Source organism: Gorilla gorilla, chromosome 6 (genome assembly GCF_029281585.2).
Source record: "Gorilla gorilla gorilla isolate KB3781 chromosome 6, NHGRI_mGorGor1-v2.1_pri, whole genome shotgun sequence".
Lineage (NCBI taxonomy): Eukaryota > Metazoa > Chordata > Mammalia > Primates > Hominidae > Gorilla > Gorilla gorilla.
In genome coordinates, this window is record NC_073230.2 from 73953808 (window position 1) to 73980915 (window position 27108).

At 38.4% G+C, this 27108-nt stretch overlaps 1 protein-coding gene and 1 pseudogene across 3 annotated transcripts in view; one reads left to right on the forward strand and one right to left on the reverse strand.

Moving 5' to 3' along the window:
• Positions 1-259: 259 nt before the first annotated feature.
• ZNF680 (zinc finger protein 680) overlaps positions 260-27108 on the reverse strand; it is a 69287-nt gene continuing 42438 nt past the window's right edge. The window contains exons 4-5 of one of the 3 annotated variants that reach the window (XR_008667222.2): positions 24787-26223; positions 260-2530 (exon numbers count right to left, since the gene is read on the reverse strand). Coding sequence is in view for 1 of the 3 variants with exons in the window: in XM_031013473.3 (XP_030869333.2) it covers positions 24884-26223 (1340 nt within the window). In the remaining 2 variants the exon portion in view is untranslated. Of the gene's footprint in view, positions 2531-7812; positions 17930-23602; positions 26224-27108 lie in introns of those variants that run through there. The other 2 variants (XR_008667223.2, XM_031013473.3) reach the window with 2 other exon arrangements.
• LOC101129804 (heterogeneous nuclear ribonucleoproteins C1/C2-like) lies at positions 1961-2886 on the forward strand (annotated as a pseudogene).

A 27108-nucleotide genomic window follows, 5' to 3' on the forward strand; every position in this document is an offset into this window, starting at 1 on the left:
AAATTCCAGATTTAATAACAGAAAGAAAGCAGAAATTAAGCCCAGAAATTAGGTTACCCCAAACAGTCCATATCTAATATATTTGATTCCCCAAAAGAAACAAATATTACACAAAGTAAACAACAGTGGGTTTAAAATTCAACCTAAATTCAAAGGTAGCAGTTAACACCATATGCAAAAATTAGCAAAGTCACAATGTAGAAACTCTTAGTCTGTTATTCCAGAAAAAAATAATAACATTTTTATTTTGGCATTTTTTGGAAAGAATAAATACATTAAATATGACAAAATATACCCACTAAACTATAATAAAGGATCTTTGAAATATAAATGATTTTGTTCTTATTTTTAAATACTTACTGTACTATATTCAGACAAGGCTTTCAGTGAAAAATACTTATAGCTACCATGTATGAATTAAAACAGCCCTGGGGGAAATAGTATTTTTTATTAATAATGAAGATTGAAGCTCCAAATGATAGAGCAGGAGCACCATCAACTCAGACAAACACTGCCACTTTAAGTTCTAGCTCCCTTTCTAGCCTCATGCATTTCAAGGAAATCACTTCTCTTCTAATTACAAGCAGCCAGAAAGAGCAGACAGTAAAATACAGGTAAGACAGCTCAGGTGGGCACGGTGGTTCACGCCTGTAATTCCAACATTTTGGGAGGCCGAAGCGGGCAGATCACGAGGTCAGGAGTTCGAGACCAGCCTGGCCATCATAGCGAAACCCCATCTCTACCAAAAACACAAAAAATTAACCGGGTGTGGTGCGCGCGCCTGCTCGGGAGGCTGAGGCAGGGGAATTGCTTGAACCAAGGAGGTGGAGGTTGCAGTGAGCGGAGACCACGCCATTGCACTCCAGCCTGGGTGACACAGCGAGACTCCGTCTCAAAAAAACAAAACAAACAAAAAACAGCCAGCTCGGGCACAGACGGAGGTGGAAAGAAAGTCTCTTGAGTAACTGCCAATCTTCACCCTCATACAATGGGCCCCAGTAAAACAGTGGGCCTTAATAGGCACATTCTTTTCCCTTCGGGTGCACTAAGATTGGGAAGCTAAAAGCAGACTGGGGGGCTGTGCCTGCAGCTGCAGAAAGATGTATGGGAACAGACACACAACTCTCCCTCCCAGATAAGCACAACGAAGAGACACAGAAGCAGTCCAAGCCTCCGATAAACTCTCCCACCCTGAATCCTTAAAAATTTTTAGTCTGTAAAAGAGTGTGGCTCTGACCTAACTCGGCCAGCTGCCCCCCTAGGTTTATTCAAAATAAACCTGTCCCTGTTGACTGTCAAGCCACCCTTCGTGTTTCTCTTCTCTTTAATTCTTATACCAAGGATGTAAAATAATTTCCCCTGGGAACACAGCTAATGACCCAAATGAAGCTCAAATGAAGGCATTTAACATTCATAATTTATATTTTAAAAATAAAATACTCCTAGATATAAAAAAAGGAAAAAAGATATAAAAACAAATGAGAGAAAAGGAAGGAAATGGATTACTCACAATATCTAAGGTATGGAAGCAACCTAAGTGTCCATCAACAGGTTAATAAATAAAGAAAATGTGATATATTTACACAGTGGAATGCTACTCAGCCCTATGGGGGAAAAAAAGGAACTCTTGTTATTTGCAACAACATTGATGAACCTGGAGGACATGATGCTAAATAAGACGGCACAGAAAAAAACTTTCATAATATCATTTCTATGTAGAGTATAAAAAGGTTTAAACTCATAGAAGCATAGAGTAGAATGATGATTGTCTGGGGCTGGGAGTGGAGATGTTGGTCAGAAGTAATGGGGCTGATTTTGTGAAGAGACGAAGACTGAGCGGTTGTGGCCACGTTGCCGACCTCGAGCAGCAGTTGGCTTCTCCACGTAGAACCTGGGAGTAGGAGACTCAGAATCGAATCTCTTCTCCCTCCTTCCTCCTGTTTTTGGCTTTGTGGAAACCTTATCAAACACAATGGCCAGCAATGTTACCAACAGAACAGATCCTCGCTCCATGAACTCCCATGTGTTCACTGGAAATCTCAACACTCTTGTGGTCAAGAAGTGTGATGTGGAGGCAATCTTTTCGATGTGCAGCAAAATTGTGGGTTACTCGGTTCATAAGGGCTTTGCCTTTGTTCAATAGGTGAATGAGAGAAATGCCCCGGCTGCTGTAGAAGAGAGAAGGGCAGAATAATTGCTGGCCAGGTTTTAGATATTAACCTGGCTGCAGAGCCAAAAGTGAACGGAGGAAAAGCAGGTGTGAAATGATCTGCAGCGATGTATGGGTCAGTAACAGAACACCCTTCTCCATCGCCTCTATTCAGCTCCTCTCTTGACTTGGACTATGACTTTCAACGGGATTATTGTGAAAGGATGCACAGTTGCCCAGCACATTTTCCTCCTCCTCCTCCTCCTCCTCCTATTGCTTAGGCTGTAGTGCCCTCGAAACGTCAGCATGTATCAGAAAACACCTCATGAAGGGGCAAAAGTGGCTTCAATTCTAAGAGTGGACAGCAGGGATCTTCCAAGTCTGGAAAGTTGAAAGGAGATGACCTTTAGGCCATTAAGAAGGAACTGACCCAGATAAAACAAAAAGTGGATTCACCCCTGGAAAACCTGGAAAAATTTAAAAGGAACAGAGCAAACAAGCAGTAGAGATGAAGAATGGTAAGTGAGAAGAGGAACAGAGCAGGAGCTCGGTGAAGAAAAATGAGATTAATGTGAAGTCTGAGGGGGGCGCAGATGACTCTGCTGAGGAGGGGGATCTACTGGATGATGATGATAATGAAGGTGGGGGATGGCCAGCTGGAGTTGACCGAGGATGAAAAAGAGGCTGAGGAAGGAGAGGATGACAGAGACAGCGCCAATGGCAAAAATGACTCTTAAGCACATAGTGGGGGTTAGAAATCTTATCCCAATATTTGTTTACCTAGGTGCTTCTCTAAGATCAAATTTTTTACCAGATCTTCTCCTCTGGTATCTTCAGCACATGCTCATTGTCCTTGTCTTTCCCATGTTAATTCATATTGCCCTGCACCTAGGTCCCATTTCACCTCCTTTGACACTCCTAGTAGTTTTGTTAAGTCTTACCCTGTAGTTTTTGCTTTTAATTTTGAAACCTCTTTATGACTTAACAATAAAAAGGATGTATTTCTTTTTTTTTTTTTTTTTTTTCCTGAGATGGAGTCTTGCTCTGTTGCCCAGGCTGGAGTGCAGTGGTGCAATCTTGCTTCACTGCAACCTCCACTTCCCGGATTAAGTAATTCTCCTGCCTCAGCCTCCGGAGTAGCTAGGATTGCAGGCGCGTGCCACCACGCCCAGGTAATTTTATTTATTTTTGTATTTTAAGTAGAGACGGTGTTTCACCATGTTGGCCAGGCTGGTCTTGAACTTCTGACCTCGTGATCCACCCGCCTCGGCCTCTCAAAGTGCTTGGATTACAGGCATGAGCCACCGTGCCCGGCCGGATGTACGGTTTTTATCAACTGTCTCCAAAATTATCTCATTATGCAGAAAGTACAGTTTTTTTCATTCATACATAGTTTCAGTAGTCACCTCCCTAACTGCAAAAGCAATCTCATTTAGTTGCATAGCTCCTAAAAGCAGCTGAGTTAGAAGTATGTGTGTTACACCCCCACATAGGTGTGATTTGTGGGGCAGTTCAACACAAATATAACAATGTATTTTTGTGAATGAGTTGCCATGTTAAATGCATCCTCTAGAAAAATAGTGTTATAGTCTTAAGATTTGCTTTTTAAGGTTGATACTGTGGGTTATTTTGTTAACAGCCTGATGTTTGGGACCTATTTTTCTCAAAATAAACAAGTCTTTATTAAACCAGAAATTTGGAGGAAAAAAACAGTGTCTTCCCTACATTTCCTACCTTAACACATAAGTTATTCTCCTCTCAGTTTTGATTCACCAGAGGATTGAATCATATCCTGAAGAATCAAAACCGAATAATATATCTGTTAAGGCAATGCAGGTTGTACACTAAAATTTCACATGCTTAGAATAATATATTTTTTGCTCACATCCCCATCGTCTGTGAACTTTTTTTTTTTGAGATGGAGTCTCGCTCTGTCTCCCAGGCTGGAGTGCAGTGGCACTAGGTCTAGTTGAATCTGCTCAACCTGTTAATCAGTGTCAGGTGCCAGATTCCAATTCACTATCAGTGTGCCTGTATGACTCTTCTTTCCATAGTCTTTGAATTAAATTATTACTTATTTGAATGTTATATAATACAGCTCATACATTTCAAATGAAACCACCAGGTAAAATGAGTTGTGGCTTAGTATAAAGAAGCTGTTAGCAACTTAGTATTATATATAGATGGATGCGGCTCAACAAGAATTTAGACAAAAATAATGAACTATAATGTGTTGCCATGACTTAGTCTCTAATGAGCTTATAAATAAATCCATATTTCAGCACACATATACAGTTTTGTTCAGTACCTCTAAAGGTGGTAAATCAAGAATTCTTATGCTACAGAGAAAACAGATTCTGCTATTACCTAAGAAATCAACTGGAAGACTTTTTTTTTTTTTTTTTGAGAAGGAGTTTCACCTGTCACCCAGGCCGGAGTGCAACAGCGCGATCTCGGCTCACTGTAACCTCTGCCTCCTGGGTTCAAGCGATTCTCCTGCCTCAGCCTCCTGAGGAGCTGGGATTATAGGCACATGCTACCACACCCAGCTAATTTTTGTATTTTTAGGAGAGATGGGGTTTCACCATGTTGGTCAGGCTGGTCTCGAACTCCTGACCTCAGGCGATCCGCCCACCTTGCCTCGCAAAGTGCTGGGATTACAGGCGTGAGCCACTGCACCTGGCCATCTGTGAGTCTTTTGTCTGCTTAAGAAGACTTAATCTTTCAGGGATTGTATCTTCTTTGATTTTTTATCTGCATCCTCTTTTTTTTTAGCCAATGGATGAAAACAAGATGCAGAGAAGACATATTGGCGTCTTATCCACACATCACTTCCACTCACTACTAGTCAATGTGGGTAGAGCTGAGAATAGCAGTTTCCTGGCAGGACAGCCACTTCCTAGCAATAAAAACACACTAAAAAAATCATAAATCTTCTTTAAAAAGCTAACATATTTTAAACAAAATAAGTATATGCATCAATAATGAAGTGCTTGTGGTAAAATATTACTTTTATTTCTATTGAGCTCGGGTAATATTTGGCCAAAAGATAGCAAATATACAGCAGAAAAATATTATTTTAAATAAGAATATTGTGAAGTTATTCTGTCAATAGAATACTATTATGACCTCATACTAATAGTCTCATCTATAGTTATGCAATACCAAATGCTTTTTATTAAAAGTTGCATTTTATATAATTATTCCATTTATATTACCCTCTTTCACTATTTCAATGCCTTCTTCCGTTTATATCAGTGGAAAACAGGCTAGCTGGTGCCAGGAAAGAACGTGCTGCTATCGCTATTTAACGATGATGATGAAGAGCACTTGTTTGGGTGGTATTCACGTGCCAAACACTGTTATTTGGCTTAAAGTACTGGTTTTCTATTTTTCCCTAAATTTATTGATAATATACAATTTTTTAGCTAAGAAGATTTTATCTCATTCATATGTTTTATGGAATTTAGTTTACGTTTAACTGTTTCTGATTTATCTGGAATGTGAAAATTTTCCATGAATCCAAATTGAGTACTATAAACAATCTTTTACTAAAAGCCTTTGTGAGGCAGAGTAGGATTCATACTTTTTATAATATGGAAGAAATGTGTTAACCATGTTCACAGTAATGACTCTGAATACAGCATTCTCAGTGCCCAGTATTCAACCTGAGTCACTCAGAAAAAACTGGTATCTCTGCAAAGACACAGAAAAAGGTGCCAAGAGGAAGTGCACCACATTGCACATAAATGCTTTCCACATGCACCTATTAGGGTCTTAATTTAATCGGCTGTTATTTGCATGTCCAGATGCTTCCTGAATCTAGTCATACAAGTTTTTGGCAGCTAATGGCATCTTTTACCCATTAGTTTTATATGATGATTTGTGTGGCTGGGAAATAAATTTTTTGTCAATTTACTCTAAATTGAGAGACTAGATTTGCAATCTTCAGTCTTTCAGTGTTAAGGCAAATCAGATAAGAGCAATGTGTTATGTAGCATGCATTTTTCTGCCTATCAAAATTCTTGTATTGCCTTGGAAACCTGAGGGAGCCATCTAAATAATACTCCCTTTGAAAATCCTTTAGCCAGAATTTTAGATTTTAAAAGGTCAAGAACATAATGATAGAGCAAAGCCAAAATCATGTCTTTGCTCCGTGTTAGTAATCAGGCCATTTCAAAAAGCATGGCAATTATGCCAAGCCATTGAAAAAATGTGGTTTTGATTAATTTTATTCTACTTCAAATGTTTCATCTAATTGTTACTTTTATCATGTTAAACTAAGAAAAACTACATATATAACTCCATGCATTCTAGACATAATCATACTATTTAAAGCTCAATATTGTATTACAGTATAGTAAAACCCTCTGTAATTAGATGTCAATTATTAATTAATTTATTATGTCTTCAAGGTATTTCAATTGTAAAAACAAATAATTAGGTATGCTTTTTCATAATAAGTTCAATTCTAGGAGGGTACACACTAGTCTCCATGGTATTTTTGTAATGAGTAGTGTAAAACTGGGCTACCAGAATGGTGCAGACATGCTGATTTAATTATAGTAAGAATGAGATCCCTTGTTGGTAGGCTATTGATGTTCCAGAGGCTGATCATTCACTACGGCTTTCTAAATGTCATTCCATAGTGCCAGTGAGCCCTTTCATCCAGGTTGTTTCTTCCTCCCATTGACGTAATCAGTGTTGTCTCCTCTGTTTATCTTAGGCTATCTCAGATGAGAGGTGCTTTTTTTTCTTTTTGCATAAATTAGACTCCTTTTTTTTTTCCCCCTCTGCCATGAGACCCTTCTGTCCTCTCTACTGGAAGCACCATGTGGGAGGCAGGAATGATGACAATATACAAATATATTTCCTGCCATGTGGCCACCATAAGCAGCTTACAGCATGGCCCACCGAGAAATCACTTACTTCCAGGCCAGCTGAAGTGTTTTTGTGTCCCTTTCTCTTAAAAGCACCTCTGATTCAGTTTAGCCCAATCAGGATAATCTCCCTTTTGATGGCCACAAAGGCAACACATTAGTGACCTAATTTTATGAGTAATTTCACACCACAGTTACAGTTTTCTTACACTCAAGAGGAAAGGATTACACAGCAGGTGTGAAACAGGCTTGGAACCTTGAGGATCATGTTAGAATTTTGCCCACCCACCTGAATAGACTTTTAAAATAGTCTTTTAGATTTTTTTTTTTTTTGAGACGGAGTCTCGCTCTGTTGCCCAGGCTTGAGTGCAGTGGCGACGGCGCCATCTCGGCTACTGCAAGCTCCGCCTCCCGGGTTCACGCCATTCTCCTGCCTCGGCCTCCCCAGTAGCTGGGACTACAGGTGCCCAGCTATTTTTTGTATTTTTAGTAGAGACAGGGTTTCACCGTGTTAGCCAGGATGGTCTCGATCTCCTGACCTTGTGATCCACCTGCCTCGGCCTCCCAAAGTGCTGGGATTACAGGCGTGAGCCACCACACCCAGCCTAGTCTTTTAGTTTCTTTTGTTATCTAAGTAAACAAAGATAATACCTGCAAATAATAATTAATTACTTTCCAATTTTATTCACAACAAATATTAACTAATTTTTTTTCTGGCTTAAATTATTTCTCTTTAATATACCATTTTATACATTCATGCACAGATATAACAATGCAAATGTATCCAATTATTCAATTTCTAAAAATTTTTTATTTAAAATGAGTTTAAAATAATTATTTTCTGTTTGAAGTTTTTTATTGTTGTACTCAAGAGTGTTACCTCTCTGCAGACAAAGTTGCCTGTGGTTTAATATTGGCTCTGCTATTGTGAGCAAGTCATTTCTCTCAGTGGCTCTGTTTCTTCCTCTGGTAAAATGAGGGTAATAATGATACCCATGTTATTAAGTTACTGTGAGAATTAAATTTATTAACACATATATAGTGTTATGGTCAGTACTCAGTAGAAATTAGGTAATTTTAATAAGATAATTATATGCTAAATTACATTAATACATGCTTTAACACAGAAATATTTTTCCCTAAGACATGACTTTTTCAACCAATAGACAAATATATATTTATATTAATTATTTTAAAAATGTGGTATAAACAATGAAATACTATTCAGCGTCAAGAAAGGGTAAATCCCACTATTTGAAACGATAAATTTAGAAGACACTATGCTAGATGAAATAAGCCAGACACAGAAAGACAAATGGTGCATAATCTCGTTTATATGTAGAATTTAATAAAGTTTAACTCAAAAAAGTAGAAAGTGGAGTAATGGTTACCAGAGACTGGGGGTGGCTGGAAGTAAATAGAGAGTTGTTCATCAGAGGGTACAAAGTTTCAAATAGGGTAAATAGGTTTTGAGATCTATTGCACAGCAGGGACTATAGTAAACAATAATGTATTGTGTATAGTAAACAACAATATATTGTGTATTTCAAAATAACAGAGTAAATTTCAAATGTCTCACCACAAAGGATAGGTAAGTGAGTTGATATACATATGTTATTCAACTCAATTATTCTATTTTTTTTTTTTGAGATGGAGTTTCGCTCTTGTCACCCAGGCTGGAGTGCAATGGCTCACCGCAACCTCTGTCTCCTGGGTTCACGTGATTCTCCTGCCTCAGCCTCCCAAGTAGCTGGGATTACAGGCATGAGCCATCCATATTATATAGGTATATTAAAATATCACATTGTACCCCATAAATGTATACAACTCTGATTTGCCATTTAAAAATACTATTAATACTTTTCTTAGAAAAAAGAGAGAAATAAACTTTAAGAATTGGGCCAGAGAAAAAAGTGTTTTTTTCATCTTAAAATTCCAGGACACACACACACACACACACACACACACACACACACACATATTTTTTTATTTCGACTGGTTTGCTCATTTAGTGATGTACATTAGTAAACTTTTAATGTTATGAATAGTATGAACCCAACACTCAAGAATAAATTTTCTTGATTTTTAATGTTCAAAATAATAAAATACTTTAAAAGGCTCTAAAGCTACTGTTTTGAGTAAAATTCTCTCTAAATGTCTAAGTAAATTATTTCCTTCACTTGTTAGAGAAACAAGTTATTTGAATATATATATTTAAAAATGTATATATATATGTATATATACATACATACTTTTTTTTTTTTTGAGACAGAGTCTTGCTCTGTTGCCCAGGCTGGAGTGCAGTCGTGCAATCTCAGCTCACTGCAAACTCCGCCTCCTGGGTTCAAGCATGAATATGTATTTTTAAACTACATTTAAATTTACTGGAGTGCTAAAGAACAGTACTCAATGAGAAATGTTACCATAATATTTATATTTATGCTGTATGTGAATCTGCCAAGGATAGTATTAAAAACATTTAACTACTATTATAGCCCCAGATTGACTGATTAGAATTAACATGGGTTACGAACTACTGATGTGGCCAGCTTGTTTTCAGGCTTAACACTAATCATGATCTAACAGAATAAAAAATGAGAGCTAATAAATTTCCTGTATACTCGCTACGTGACTAAAAATGAAACAGACTGGAATTACTAATCAGTCACTTACAACGTGGTTTAACTTTAACCCTTTACTTTCATTTTTAGGACTTCTTGTCTATTCCAATCTAGCTACTTTTCACAGAGGACCTAAGCCATTACATGGAATTAAAAGGGGGTCCTAGGGCAACTAAAATTTTCTGGCTTGGGCTATACCTCAGTGTTATCTAAAGGCCTTTGGACTAACTCTAGTCCCCAACAGCCTGTCAGGGTGTCAGCACAAGGACTTCCAGTCTTTTCCTATTGCATTTTCCTTTTCTATGGTGGCTATTATGCCTCCTATCCCTTCTTTGTATACAATGTCATGGATGTTTCTGCAACCTAAAGATATAATCTTGTTGGGTAGAGTTAGTCAGTGTCTTAGGAATGTAACTTAAAAAAATTGCCATTTTTGTGATTCCTTGAGATAGGGGGACTTTGGGATTTCAGTCTAAATTTTCTAGTAAGGGCGTTTTGTCCCCAGTAATAGACATTTATGGCACTGTATAGGGGAAGGTCACCTCATGTAAATACCCTCCCCCTCTCCATTTGTTTCTTCCCTCCATGTAAAAGTTCAGCATTGTCCAATGAGTTTGAACAGTTGATTTTCTTATGCTGGGGGGCATACTATAATAATAGCCTATCCAACCCCAAACCTAACTTTTGCCTAAAAAGAATTTGGAGTCAGAGTTTTTACCTAACACTTCTAATCCTGCAGTGCCACATAATGGAATAGAATTTTTCTCCATGGGGAGCCTTGTCAGCCCTTTGCCCAAAACCTCTCATCTTCCATTCTTTTCCCTTTTATGTCTATCAGTAATCAGGCCCCACATCCTATGTGTAAACAGAAAAACTCCACTTTCAACAGCCAGGAGGAAGCCATCCTAATAAGACAAATCTTAGCTTCAATACTGTCCCCAATAAAGAAAGGCAGCCATTCAATTTTTACACTTTTAAGGCATCTGTTCTGCATTCAATTACACTGGCATTCAAACGAGACAGAAATTTTATGTATAAAAGTTAATCAGTCTTACTTTGTGCTTTTTTAATTCTTCACTGGGGCCATAGCAAGGAAAGCCAAAAATAGTATTAAAACATTCCCTTCATTAAAAAATCTTGCCCAAATCCAACTACTATATACTTTCTTCCAACATCTGGGGTACCCTGGGAGCCTTTTGGGCTGAGTGGGTCTAGAAATCCAGCAGGGCAAAAGGCTAGAATTTTAAGCAGGTAAGTGTAACTAAATCCTGCCGACTAGCTTCTCCAGGAACATGGGTAAAGGTCACGCTTGTATCCATGTTGCAGCACCTATCATGGTAGCCTGAACCCAAAGGAGAGAGAGAAGGAGGAGAAAGAGGATGCCCCTTCTCTCTTGCTCTCCACCCTGGGTCACACAAAAGGGAGAAAAGGAACTAAGGAAAGCTTTGTTTCTCCCTCTTGTTCTAGATGGGCAACAGACCATCTGCAGCCTATACTCCCCTCAAGTGTATTCTAAATTACTAAAGCTCCTTTAACCGTAAAACTCTAAAAAAAAAAAAAAAAAAAAAAAGACTTATATTCTCTTGCATAAGGGCACAGCCATCTTACAAATTGGAGACCTAGCCAGTCAAAAAACAACAACAACAAAAAAGCCCCAAGGAAAAAAGGGTAGAACAAGATCCCTATTCCCAATTAAAATAAAACAATGCCCCTTAAAAACCTAATTAAAGTCTTGGTGATCCCATAAATACGTAATTAAAAAAAAACTTTCTAATATGCATTTTAAAAAGCTTGCAAAAAACCAAAACCAAACCTCTTAGTAACTCTAAACTGTCCTTGCTAAATCAAAAACCAAATAACGCACCCCCGCCCTGCCACCTTTTTAAATAGCCTAAAAAAAGCTTTAATAAAAACACCTACCTGTATCCCAACTCAATAAAAAAACAGGTTTATTATTCAGGCAGCCCTTAATATTAAAAAAAAAAAGTTACAAAAACAGGCTGTTTCCAAAAATCTAATTTTGCTCAGCCACAATTTAAAACTTTGCAGTATGTAAATAACACTTTCCTCCGTGCCCCAACTGAGGGGGTCTTTCAAAAAGGCGCTAAGGTTCTTTTTAATTTTCTAGCAGGTAAAAAATAGAAAATATCCAAATCTAAAGCTCAGTTCAAACTTCAGTGAGGTACTTAAGTCCAGTCTTGTCAAAAAAAAACTAAAGCAGACAGGTGTGGTGGCTCACGCCTATAATCCCAGCACTTTGACAGGCCGAGGCAGGCGGATCACGAGGTCAGGAGTTCGAGACCAGCCTGACCAACATAGTCAAACCCTGTCTCTACTAAAATACAAAAATTAGCCTGGCATGGTGGTGTGCGCCTGTAGTCCCAGCTACTCGGGAGGCTGAGGCAGGAGAATTGCTTGAACCTGGGAGGCGGAGTTGTGGTGAGCCAAGATCACACGACTGCACTCCAGCCTAGGCAACAGAGACTCCATCTCAAAGAAAAAAAAACAAAAAACAAAAACTAAAGCATGAAGCAAAATAAATAAATAAATAAATAAATAAGCCTATTTCCTTCTTTCCTCTTTCCCAAAACCCTCAAAGAGCTAAAAGAATTTTAAGGCATTACAGGTTTTTGTAAATTATAAATACCTGGGTTGGTAAAATAGCTCATCCTTTGTATCACCTCATAAAAAACAAACAAACAAACAAAAATATAAACAGCTAAAACTCACTTCCTAACTTAAAAACCTAAAACACAGGCCAGGCACGGTGGCTCATGCCTGTAATCCCAGCACTTTGGGAGGCCAAGGTGGGTGGATCACAAGGTCAGGAATTCGAGACCAGCCTGGTCAACGCAGTAAAACCCCATCTCTACTAAAAATACAAAAATTACCTAGGCACTGTGGCAGGTGCCTGTAATCCCAGCTACTTGGGAGGCTAAGGCAGGAGAATTGCTGAAACGCAGGAGGCAGAGGTTACAGTGAGCCAAGATTGGGCCACTGCACTCTAGCCTGGGTGACAGAGCAAGACACCGTCTCAAAAAAATAAAATAAAACCTAAAACACAAAAACTTTTAACCAGCTAAAGCACAGTCTCTGTGGGAAGACTGAGGGCTGATGCCCTCAGGTATTTAATTTCTATGTATCAAAAGAAAAGAGAAAATAGCCCTAAAAGTTTTGGCTAAGGCTCAAGGTCTGACTCAACAGCAAGTGGGCTAACCATGGAAAATAACTTAACTGTTTACACCTCACACAGTACTGCAAAACTGTTGTCCACTAAAAAATAGTCTCTGGCCATCACCGCCTCAAATATCAAGCTTTGCTGCTAAAAAAAATCTTTAGTAAAACAAACAAACAAAAAAACCTTGCCCTTGCCCAAACCCGGACACTTTCTTCAAAAAAACCCTCTAAAAAAACCTAAACATAATTGTAAACAGGTAGTGGTGCAAACTAGGAAAAAAATGGTAAAATTACTGTTTATATTCTCTGTGAAGTTTTAATTAATAAAAAAAATTCTTAAAAAGCATTATTGGCTAGGCACAGCGGCTCACCACTGTAATCCCAGCACTTTGGGACGCCAAGGCAGGCAGATTACCTGAGGTCAGTAGTTTGAGACCAGCCTGGCCAACATGGTGAAACCCCATCTCTACTAAAAATACAAAAATTAGCCGGGCATGGTGGTGGGCACCTGTAATCCCAGCTACTCGGGAGGCTGAGGCAGGAGAATCACTTGACCCTGGGAGGCGGAGGTTGCAGTGAGCCAAGATCGCACCATTGCACTTCAGCCCAGAAGAGCAAGACTTCGTCTCCAAAAAAAAAAAAAGCACTATTAAAAATAAATATCCAAGCTATAAATATATTTAAAAAGGTTTCATGTTTTACTCTTCATAAATCTTTTCTAAAAAAAGTTTCTTAAGGGGCTGGGCACAGTGGCTCATGCCTGTAATCCCAGCACTTTGGGAGGTCAAGGCAGGTGGATCACAAGGTCAAGAGATCGAGATCATCCTGGCCAAGATGGTGAAACCCCTTCTCTACTAAAAAAAAAATACAAAAATTAGCTGGGCTTGGTGGCGTGTGCCTGTAGTCCCAGCTACTCAGCAGGCTGAGGCAGGAAAATCGTTTGAACACAGGAGGCAGAGGTTGCAGTGAGCCGAGATCGCACCATTGCACTCCAGCCTGGGCAACAAGAGCAAAACTCCGTCTCCAACAAAAAAAAAAAAAAAAAAAAAAATTTCTTCTCAGTCAACTAAATGACTTTTCTCCACTGTGCCTTGCCATTCTTGGTCCATTCATAAAAGGTCCTAAAATAATTTCTGGTGGCCCAAAACTTCTTAAAAACAAGAACACCACAAATCTCATTTAAAAAAAATTTTTCTAATAAAATCCCTAAAAACTGTATTCCTAGCCCTGTAAATAAAAACTGTATTTCTAGCCTTGTTCCTAAAGGGCTTTACCCAGAGGCCAATAATCCAGTTAAAAACTGGCAAGTAAAAAATCTTGTAACTACTAAATCTTTTTTTTTCTGTGTGGTTATACATGTGTTGTGTGTGTAATGTCTATTTAAAAAAGCTCTAATTAAAAATAAGTGCTTAAATCAATTTCTTTTAAATGAAGGCTGTGGTACCTTTCAGTTTATGTAACTTTAATCTTTAAAAAATAAAATCAGCCTTAAAACTTATTAATAAAGTATAAATGTCTTCAAAATGTAAATAGGTAATCAAAATTATTCTGGCCAAATATTAAATTTGCTAAATGTTTTAAGGTTGTAAACTGCTCCTTTGGCCTTTAAAAACTGTTCTATTTGCCTGCTTCACAATGAGTAAGGCCAAAAAGCGTATGTGCCCCTAACTATGCTAAAAAAAGTCAAAATTCATCTGCACCTAGAACATAACTAAAACAATTTACCAGGTTTTACATTCAAGTTAAAAATTGCTGAAAGTTATCATTATAACATATAATTAAAACTACTAAAAAAAATTTACATGCAAGGTATGCAAAAGCAGTAAAATGTGTTTTTAGTAAAATCTTTTTTAAAAGTACGTTTTGCCTAAAAATAAAAAAAGTCTTAAAGCAAAAGCTTTAAGCAAATTGTAAAAAAAAAGAATTGTAAAAATTAATCTTGCTCTCCCTCTCCCTCTCCCACTCCCTCTCCCTCTCCCCACGGTCTCCCTCTCCCTCTCCCTCTCTTTCCACGGTCTCCCTCTCCCTCTCTTTCCACGGTCTCCCTCTGATGCCCAGCCGAAGCTGGACAGTACTGCTGCCATCTCAGCTCACTGCAACCTCCCTGCCTGATTCTCCTGCCTCAGCCTGCCCAGTGCCTGCGATTGCAGGCGCGCGCCGCCACGCCTGACTGGTTTTTGTAATTTTTTTGGTGGAGACGGGGTTTCGCTGTGTCGGCCGGGCTGGTCTCCAGCTTCTAACCGCGAGTGATCTGCCAGCCTCGGCCTCCTGAGGTGCCGGGATTGCAGACGGAGTCTCGTTAACTCAATGCTCAATGGCGCCCAGGCTGGAGTGCAGTGGCGTGATCTCGGCTGGCTACAACCACCTCCCAGCCGCCTGCCTTGGCCTCCCAAAGTGCCGAGATTGCAGCCTCTGCCCAACCGCCACCCCATCTGGGAAGTGAGGAGCATCTCCGCCTGGCCGCCCATCGTCTGGGATGTGAGGAGCCTCTCTGCCTGGCTGCCCAGTCTGGAAGGTGAGGAGCGTCTCTGCGCGGCCGCCATTCCATCTAGGAAGTGAGGAGCGCCTCTTCCCGGCCGCCATCACATCTGGGAAGTGAGGAGTGTCTCTGCCCGGCCACCCATCGTCTGAGATGTGGGGGGACACCTCTGCCCTGCCGCCCCGTCCGGGATGTGAGGAGCGTCTCTGCCCGGCCGCCCCGTCTGAGAAGTGAGGAGACCCTCTGCCTGTCAACCGCCCCGTCTGAGAAGTGAGGAGCCCCTCCGCCCAGCAGCCACCCTGTCTGGGAAGTGAGTAGCGTCTCCGCCCGGCAGCCACCTCGTCCGGGAGGGAGGTGGGGGGATCAGCCCCCCGCCCAGCCAGCCGCCCTGTCCGGGAGGTGAGGGGCACCTCTGCCCGGCCGCCCCTACTGGGAAGTGAGGATCCCTTCTGCCTGGCCAGCCGCTCCGTCTGGGAGGGAGGGGGGAGGTCAGCCCCCCACCCGGCCAGCCGCCCCGTCCAGGAGGGAGGTGAGGGGGTCAGCCCCCCGCCCGGCCGGCCGCCCCGTCCGGAAGGGAGGTGGGGGGGTCAGCCCCCCGCCTGGCCAGCCACCCCGTCTGGGAGGTGAGGGGCGCCTCTGCCTGGCGGCCCCTACTGGGAAGTGAGGAGCCTCTCTGCCCGGCCAGCCGCCCCGTCCGGGAGGTGAGGGATGCCTCTGCTCGGCCACCCCTACTGGGAAGAGAGGAGCCCCTCTGCCCGGCCAGCCGCTCCATCTGGGAGGGAGGTCGGGGGGTCAGCCCCCTGCCCGGCCATCCGCCCCGTCCGGGAGGGAGGTGGGGGGGTCAGCCCCCTGCCCAGCCAGCCGCCCCATCCGGGAGGGAGGTGGGGGGGTTAGTCCCCCACCTGGCCAGCCGCCCCGTCCGGGAGGTGAGGGGCGCCTCTGCCCGGTCGCCCCTACTGGGAAGTGAGGAGCCCCTCTGCCCGGCCAGCCGCCCCGTCCGGGAGGGAGGTGGGGGGGTCAGCCCCCCGCCCGGCCAGCCGCCCCGTCCGGGAGGTGAGGGGCGCCTCTGCCCGGCCGCCCCGTCGGGGAAGTGAGGAGCCCCTCTGCCCGGCCAGCCGCCCCGTCCAGGAGGGAGGTGGGGGGGGTCAGCCCCCTGCCCGGCCAGCTGCCCCATCCGGGAGGTGAGGGGCGCCTCTGCCCGGCCGCCCCTACTGGGAAGTGAGGAGCCCCTCTGCCCAGCCGCCACCCCGTCTGGGAGGTGTACCCAACAGCTCATTGAGAACGGGCCATGATGACAATGGCGGTTTTGTGAAATGGGGGGGAAAGGTGGGGAAAAGATTGGGAAATCGGATGGTTGCCGTGTCTGTGTAGAAAGAGGTAGACATGGGAGACTTTTCATTTTGTTCTGTACTAAGAAAAATTCTTCTGCCTTGGGATCCTGTTGATCTGTGACCTTACCCCCAACCCTGTGCTCTCTGAAACATGTGCTGTATCCACTCAGGGTTGAATGGATTAAGGGCGGTGCAAGATGTGCTTTGTTAGACAGATGCTTGAAGGCAGCATGCTCGTTAAGAGTCATCACCACTCCCTAATCTCAAGTACCCAGGGACACAAACACTGCGGAAGGCCGCAGGGTCCTCTGCCTAGGAAAACCAGAGAACTTTGTTCACTTGTTTATCTGCTGACCTTCCCTCCACTATTGTCCTGTGACCCTGCCAAATCCCCCTCTGCGAGAAACACCCAAGAATGATCAATAAAAAAACAAAAACAAAAACAAAAACAAAACAAAACAAAAAAATAATAAATAAATAAAAATTAATCTTGCAAAAAAATTCTGTATGTAAAGATATCAACTAAAATTCAAAAGGATATTATATAGTTTTTCAAATTAAGCATTAAAATACAAACAAGGTTTTATTAAAGCACTAATCAATTCTTAGCAAAATTTGTAAAGAGTTATAAAAGGTTTATAAAACTCTCACCTCATGGTCTAATTAGTTAAAATTGAAGAAAATTGTTTATAAGGTTTCATTAAAATTGGGGTTAACATTAACAGTATGCAAAAGTAAAATTTAGCTTTCTTTCTTTTAATTAAAAAAAAAATTTTTTTTTTTTTTTTTAAGATAGATTCTCGCTCTGTCACCCAGGCTGGAGTGCAGTGGTGTGATCTCAGCTCACTGCAACCTCCGCCTTCTGGGTTCAAGCTATTCTCCTGCCTCAGCCTCCTGGGTAGCTGGGACTACAGGCACTTGCCACCACACCCAGCTACTTTTTTTATTTTTAGTAGAGACGGGATTTCACCATGTTGGCTAGGATGGTCTTGATTTCCTGACTTCATGATCCACCCTCCTAGGCCTCCCAAAGTGCTGGGATTACAGGCGTGAGCCACCACACCTAGCCAATCAAAATTTTTATGTAATAATAAGAGCTAGTAAAAGGTTTTGCTTTTTCAAATTTTAAGTCATCATTTTAGCAAAACAAATAACTTACGGTAATTTAAAATTTTATTTCAGAATATCAAGTGTTTTAAACCTCCAACATCTTCAACAAACTTCACAAAATCAAATTTCAGTTTCAAAGTTGTCTTTTCTAATGTCTAGCTCTTGAGTTCTGCAAGGGGCTCCTGGGGCATCGAAAACAGAGGTTAACAAAATTATTTAACAAGTTTAGGTATATAAAATTGCCAAATTAATATCTAATCTTCTTCAGGTTATATTTTAGTAAATATCATTAGCATATGTTCCAAAACCATATAAAATATCTAAGATTCTAATGTCTAAATGTGCACCATCAATCACAATTAAGGTTATGTTATTATAAGCCACAAAAATAACCACATTTCTTTGTCAATTGTGCTGCTAACTGTAACCACCCTAAACATTTTGTCATTTATAAACGATTGTTATTTAAATTTTCTTCAAAAAATGGTTTACAATTAGCTGTAAAACTTTAACAAATGTTCTCCAATGCAGGTTTCTCATAACAAAACAAAACTCATAAATAGCTCATAATAAAAAAATTCTATAATAATAAAACTCATATTTATAAATATCAATAAAATAAACTCATAACTCATTAATAAAACTCATAATAAAAACTTATTTATAAATATCAAGCAAAACAAAAGTTAACAAAATAAACTAAACTAATAAAAAACAAAAGCAATGTTTTTAACTTTTGCTTAAACCATTGCTAATCTTGGCTGGGTGTGGTGGCTCATGCCTATAATCCCAGCACTTTGGGAGGCCATGGCAGATGGATCACCTGAGGTCGGGAATTCAAGACCAGCCTGACCAACATGGAGAAACCCAGTTTCTACTAAAAATACAAAATTAGCCGGGCGTGGTCGTGCATGCTTGTAATCCCAGATACTTGGGAGGTTGAAGAGAGGAGAATCGCTTGAACCCGGGAGGCGGAGGTTGCAGTGAGCCAAGGTCACGCCATTGCACTCCAGCCTGGGCAACAAGAGCAAAACTCTGTCACACACACACACACACACACACCCACACACAAATTGCTAATCTTTATTTTGCTTTTCAAAGTAAGTAAGAATTTCTTAAAACCTTTTAACAAGCAAGGTACACTCCTGTAAATAAAATTTAAAATGCATTTCTTTCTCTCAGCCTAGCTCCTCTAAAATCTAAAAACTAGTTAAATTATTCTTGACTTACAACAATATAGTTGTTTGCATCAGTGCAACACACACACATACACACACACATAAATGTGCACCTCTTCCAAAAACCCTTAAAGTAGCACCGCCCCCTAAAAAATCCTAGCTACTGTTCCCTACACAATGCCCCTTTCAAGCAAAAAGCAGTCCAAAAAAAATCCAATGCCTAATCTCTATAAAAATAGTTAGGGTTTCCACTCCTGAGTGGAGACTGAAAGAAGTTTGCTTGCCTTAGGTAAATAGCAACAGAAAGGTCCCTGAAAAGTCCCCAGCCCATGAGTCATTGCCTCCACCCCACATAATGTAAAATGCAGCCTGGAAAAAAAAATTCAAGCTGCAGGCACCAATAAAAAAACAGGCACAAAGTATTGTGCCTAAAAACATGCCCACAACTGCACAAATAAAAAAAACCTCCAGCCTATTTAAATAAAAACTTGCACAAACCTCTAGCTCACTCAAATAAAAAACAAGGCCTGGTATAAAATGCCTTTATCCTTTATATAATCAGAGGGCTCCACAAAAAGTTTCTTCTCCTTTTGTGGGCATAAACACAGTGGGCTCCAGTAGGCACTCACCTTTATTTAAACTATACAGCGGCTCCTATAAATCATCATTTCAGACCCTAATTGGTCCCAGGCCAAGCTTTCACTTCAGCTTCTAATAGGTCCTGGGCCAAGCTAAGCAGCATCTATATATCATCATTTCAGCTTCTAATTGGTCCTGGGCCAAGATCTCAGCCCAAGCTTTCTAATTAGTCCCAGGCCAAGCTAAGTCACAAGATCTCCAAAACAGCCCACAAACTAAGCACATTTCTTTTTATTCCTAGTCCATAATAACCCTGAACCCCAGCCTCACAGGGGGAACTCCTATTCAGAAACCCCTCTCTGCTAGCAAAAAGCTTTCTTCTTTTGCCTATTAAACTTTCACTCCAACCTCACTTTTGTGTTCGTACTTTTTAATTTTCATAAAAATAAAACAAAAAACTCTAAGTGTTATCTCAAACAAAAGAAAACCCGTTAAATCTTGTTGCATTGCTAAAACTACATAGAACTACTCTAGGAATATACCAGGAAAGGCAGGATAATTCACAGTCCCTTTAAAGGAAGCAAATAGCTCCTGTAGGACCTGGGAGACAGCCCAAATATTCTGAGTGCCCAAACTGTAAAAGTGGAAAATGGGGCTTTATAAGCTCCCAAATTTATAAAACAATAACTATTAGACCTAAGAAATTAAATAGAAACATAATAATAATGGAGGACTTCAATACTCCACTGACAGTACTAGACAGGTCATCAAGATAGAAAGTCAATAAAGAAAAAATGGATTTAAACTATACCCTGGAACAAATGGGCTTAACAGCTGTTTACAGAACATTCTAGCCAAAAACCACAAACTATGCATTTTATTAATCAGGACATGAAACTTTCTCCAAGACAGAACATATGATAGGCCAAAAAACAAGTCTCAATAAATTTAAGAAAATTGAAACGATATCAAGTACTTTCTCTGACCACAGTGGAATAAAATTGAAAGTTAACAACAAAAACCTTTAAAACCATTCAAATACATGGAAATTAAATAAACTGCTTCTGAATGATCATTGGGTCAGCAATAAAATCAAGACAAAAAATATTTTAAAATTTTAATGGAATGATATAGTGACAAAACCTATCAAAACCTCTGAGATACAGCAAAGGCCGTGCTAAGAGGAAAGTCCATAGCTTTAAATGTCTACATCAAAAAGTCTGAAAGAGCACAATATACTAAGGTCACACCTCAAGGAACTAGAGAAACAAGAACAAACCAAACCCAAACCCAGCAGAAGAAAGGAAACAACCAAGATCAGTGCAGAACTAAATAAGATTAAAAAGAAAAGAAGACAAATGAAACATAAACCTGGTTTTTTAAAGGATAAATAACATTGATGGACCATTAGCAAGATTAAGAAAAAAAGAGAGAATATCCAATTAAGCTTAATTAGAAACAAAACAGGAAATATTACAACTGACATCACGGAAATACAAAAAATCATTCAAGGCTACTATGAACACCTTTACACACATAAACACAAAAATCTAGAGGAGATGAATTAATTCCTGCAAATGTACAACCCTCCTAGCTTAAATCGGGAAAAATCAGAAACCCTGAACAGACCAATAACAAGCAGTGAGATTAAAATCGTAATTTAAAAAATTAACAACAAAAGAAGTCCAAGACCGGACAGATTCACAGCAGAATTCTACCCAACATTAAAAGGAAAATTGGTACCAATCCTATTGACACTATTCCACATGACAGGGTAAGAGGGAACCTCCATAATTCATCGTATGAAGCCAGCATCACCCTAATACCAAAACCAGAAAAGGACATAGCCAAAAAAGAAGACTACAGACTGACCTAATGAACACAGAGGCTAAAATCCTTTAAAAAAAAAAAAAAATTAGCTAACTGAATCCAACAACATATCAAAAAGGTAATCCACTATGATCAAGTGGGTTTTGTATCAGGGATGCAGGGATGATTTAACATATACAAGTCAATAAATGTGATACACCAATAAACAGAATTATAAACAATGATCATCTCAATAAACACAGAAAAAGCATTTGACACAATCCGGCATTCCTTTATAATTAAAACCCTCAGCAAAATCTGCATACAAAGGACATATCTCAATGTAATAAAAGCCATCTATGTCAAACACACAGCCTACATAACACTGAACAGGGAAAAGTTGAAAGCATTCTCTCTGAAAACAGGAACAAGACCAGGATGTGTACTTTCACCATTTTTATTTAACATAGCACTGAAGTCCTAGCCAGAGCACTCAAATAGGAGAAAGAAATAAAGGGCATCCAAAGAGGAATTTAAGCTGTCACTATTTGTTGATGATATGATTGTATACCTAAAGAACCATAAAGACTCCTCCAAAAATCTCCCAGAACTGACAAGTGAATTCAGCAAAGTTTCTAGATACAAAATTTATGTACAAAAATCAGTCACTCTGCTATACACCAACAGTGACTGGGTTGAGAATTAAATCAAGAATGCAACTTTTTTTTTACAATAGCTGGAAAAAAAATACTTAAAAATATACCTAAACAATGACATGAAAGACCTCTACAAGGAAAACCACAAAACACTGCTAAAAGAAATCACGGACGACACAAACGAATGGAAACACATCCCATACTCATGGATTGGCAGAATCACTATTGTGAAAATGACTACATTGCCAAAAGCAATCTAGAAATTCAATGTAGCTCCCATCAAAATAGCAACATCATTCTTCACAGAATGAGAAAAGACAATCCTAAAGTTTACATAACTTTATACTATAAAGCCATAGTCACAAAAACAGCATGGTACTGATATAAAAATAGGCATATAGACCAATGGAACAGAATAGAGAACCTAGAAATAAAACCAAATACTTACAGCCAACAGATTTTTGACAAAGCAAACAAAAACATAAAGTGGGGAAAGGAAACCCTATTGAACAAATAATGGAGGGATGTTTAGCAAGCCACATGTAGAAGAATAACACTGGAAACTCAACTCACAACCTATACAAAAATAAACTCAAGATAGACATAAGACATAAATCTAAGACCTAAAACAGTAAAAATTCTAGAAGATAACATTGGAAAAACGTTTCTAGACATTTGCTTAGGCAAAGACTTCATGAATAAGAACCCAAAAGTAAATGCAACAAAAACAAATATAAACAGATGGGGCTTAATTAAACTACAAAGCTTCTGCAGAGCAAAAATAATCAGCAGAGTTAACAGACAACCCACAGAGTGAGATAAAATATTCACAATCTATACATCTGTCAAAGGACTAAGATCCAGAATCTACAAAAAACTCATAGAAACCAGCAAGAAATAAAAACAATCTCATTTAAAAGTAGGCTAAGGATATGAATAGACAATTCTCAAAAGAAGATATACGAAAGGCCAAGAAACATATGGAAACTTGCTCAACATCTCTAATTATCAGAGTAATGCAAGTGAAAATCACAATATGATACCACCTCACTCCTGCAAGAATGGCCATAATTAAAAAATAAAAAAATATATAAGAGGTGTTGGTGGGGATGTGGTGCAAAGGGAACAATTTTACACTTCTGGTGTGAATGTAAATTAGCACCATTATGAAAAATACTGTGGAGATTTTTTTAAAGAACTAAAAGTTGATCTATCATTGATCTAGCAATCCCACTACTGGGTATCTATCCAGAGGAAAAAAAGGCATTATATGAAAAAAGATACTTGCACACACGTTTATAGTCTATGTGCCTATTTGTATACCAGCACCATGCTGTTTCGATGACTAAAGCTTTATAGTATAGTTTAAAGTCAGGTAATGTGATGCCTCCAGATTTGTTCTTTTCTCTTACTCTTGCTTTTGCTATGTGGAATCTAAAAGAAAATTTTATTATTTTTGATCACATCAGTTAACCTGGAGGACAGCATATTAGTTGAAATAAGCCAGGCACAGAAAGATTAACATCTCATGACCAAATAACATATTGTTACTCTCTTTTACCTCCCTCCTTGAGTAAAGTGAAAGAGGTTAAAGTTAATGGCATAATAACGCTTCATTGAATGCACAATAGTCTTAACATGTTAAAGAAATGTTTAATTACAAAATTAAGCTTATATATAATCTAAAAATTTTCAAATGTACTGCATTTATAGCATAAAAGTACAATTAGTAAAATGATTCACTAGTAATTTAATTACATTTAATTTAAAGTAAAATTAAAAATGCTTTTCTCTATGATGCAGAATATTACTCTGAACACCTACCTCATGCATCACTCAATATGAAAAGTAAACTAACAAGGGCCTCTCCACTTAGATTTTCATCATAAACCTTACATTTTAATGCCCATACTCTTCCACAGAAAAAACCATAAATAATGCCCATCTAATAAAAAAGAATCTCTCCTATATCTGACACAGCAACAATTTATCACATGCTTTCACATGTGAATACAATAGGAATGAAATAAAGTAATTTGAGAGTTGAATTTCATCATTTACTTTTCAAATAAGCTATAATTTTTTCAAGAAAAAAAGTATACTTTCAACGTAATTATAACTCTCCAAAGAATCTTCTACTCCTTTTAAAGTTATTTACAAATAATCTAACAACTTATAGATTTTTTTATACTCAACACTGTTTTAGTGTAATGTCTAAAGTGTCAGTGCCTTAGTTATTTCTACTGTAAATTATTTAATATTTACATAGACTCAATTTTGGATTAAATATTTTTCATACTTACTGCATCTGCAAAAACACATTTCAATATAAACTCGTGTTTTCTACGCCGTAGTTTTTGAAAAAAAATGTTTTTCCAAATTCGTTACATTTGCAGGATTTTTCTCCAATATAAATTCCCTGATGTTGAACAAAGTTTGAGCAACTGCTTCAGTGTTTTTCTCTAGTACAAAATGCGTACAATAAGATTTGTAATACAAGTAAAGGTACTACAACCCTCCTATGCTCCTTATATTTGTTATGTTTGTCTTCAAAATAAACATGCTTCTTCACTTTAAAGTGTTACATTTTCTGAAATTTCTTTTGACAGTAACTGAATTTATAATGCTTTTAATAAGTATAAACTCTCTGGTGTTGAGTAAGATGTGAAAAGATATCAATGACTTTTTCACATTCTTTATACTTCTACAATCTTTCTCAAGTAAAAATGCTTTCCTGTGCAATAAGATGTGAGTATTGGTTAAGTTTTGTCACATTCTTTACACTTATAAAGTTTTCTCCAATATAAATTATCTTACCTACAAGCAAGTGTAACAATCACTGGAAGGCTTTGTCAAATTCTTCACATTTTTAGGGTTTCTCAACAGGATGGTGTCTTTTATGTTTAGAAAAGTTTTAGGTGTTATCAAAATTATTGTCGCATTTTTCAGATTTGTAGAGTTTCTCACCAGTATGAATTTTCTTATGTCTAGTAAGGTGTGAGGACCGGTTAAAAGCTTTGCCACATTCTTCACATTTGTAGGGTTTCTCTCTAGCATGAATTCTCTTATGATTAGCAAGAGTTGCAGGCCAGTTAAAAACATTGCCACATTCATCACATTTGTAGGATTTCTCTCCAGTATGAATTACTTTATGGTTAGTAAGGGTTGAAAATAAAGTAAAGCCTTTGCCACATTCTTCACATTTGTAGGTATTCTCTCTAGTGTGAATTCTCTTATGTCGAGTAAGGCTGGAGCACCCATTAAAAGCTTTGCCACATTCTTCACATTTGTAGGGTTTCTCTCCAGTATGAATTCTCATATGTTCAGTAAGGTTTGAGGACTGTATAAAAGCTTTGCCGCATTCTTCACATTTGTAGGATTTCTCTCCAGTATGAATTTTCTTATGTCTAGTAAGGTTTGCAAACTGGTTAAAAGCTTTGCCACATTCTTCACATTTGTAGGGTTTCTCTCCAGTATGAATTTTCTTATGTTTAGTAAGGTTTGAAAACTGGTTAAAATCTTTGCCACATTCTTCACATTTGAAGGGTTTCTCTCCAGTATGAATTCTCTTATGGTTAGTAAGGGTTGCAAACCAGTTAAAGGCTTTGTGACATTCATCACATTTGTAAGGTTTGTCTCCAGTATGAATTATTTTATGTTTACTAAGGATTGAGAATAAACTAAAGGCTTTGCCACATTCTTCACATTTGAAGGGTTTCTCTTCAATATGAATTTTCTTATGTTTAATAAGGGTTGAGGATTGGTTAAAGGCTTTGCCACATTCCTCACATTTGTAGGGTTTCTCTCCCATATGAATTCCCTTATGTTTAATAAGCTCTGAGAACCAGTTAAGAACTTTGCCACATTCCTCACATTTGTAAGAATTCTCTCTAGTGTGAATTCTTATATGTTGTGTTAGATGTGAAAGCATGCAAAATGATTTGCCACATTCTTTACATTTGAAAAACTTCTTTCCAGTATTTCTTTTCTTATGACTGTTTGAATTTGAAAATTTATGAAAGACTTTCACGTATTTATCACATTGAAATATTTTGCTCTGGGTAGTTGTCAAACATTGGTTAAGTTCATTATAACCTTCTTTGAACACCTTAGACTCATCCACACTTTTACAACTTATTCTTAATTGTAAATTCTCATGTCCACATTTTCCGTATCCTCTCAGTATCACTTTTTGAAAAGAATCTTTTATGCTATGCTCTGGCCAAAGGTCTTCAGTGAAATGAGAATATATAACTGAAAGACATAAAAGTAACAAATTACGCCACTTCCTAGACTCAGATGAATATATTTTACAAATCAAATTTATAAAATTACACAAACTACATAAGCAAAATATAAGGATTTTTTAATCCTAAAAGTAAAAAAAAAAAAAGTTATGTACAAACGAAGAAGCTCAACAAATTAGGATACACACAATGATATTTATAACAAACATATATATAAACACAATTTCAAAAGTCACAGACGAGAAGTGAATCTTGTGAGTTGCAGTATAAAAATGATATGTCATTTACAAGCATAGTCTTTTTAAATAACCAGTGAATTTGTCAAGAAAATTTTGCAGGCAAGAAAGAAGTGTGTGATATAGTCAAAGTCATGAAAAAAATAGATATCAAATGAGAATAATACCATCAGCAAATCTGTCCTACAAAATGGAAAAAAAATAAAGAAAAAACTTCCAAAATAACCAAATTCTGAAAAAGTATATTGGCAATGCAAATTCCCTACATATAAAAGATGCTGAAAGCAGTTTCTTCCACTGAAAATAATGACAGAAAACAACACATTATTATATAAAAATACATAACTTTGTGAAAAAGATATGCACAAATAGAATTCCTTAACATTATTATAATGGTGCACAAAACGTTAATTATTCTCTAAAATTTGAAAGATAAAATCATAGAAAGTATTATAAATGTCTATTAATAAATATACAACATAAAAAGAAATAATTAGCAACATTAATAACAAAGTTCAGGGCAGATGTAATGAAATAGAACTTTTATATGCAAGAGAAGTTAATTTTTCTACCAGATTATAATGTATTACTGTATCCTTTAGAGGTTTTATGTAATCCCCAAGGTACCACAAAGAAAGTATTTTGTATATCTGTAT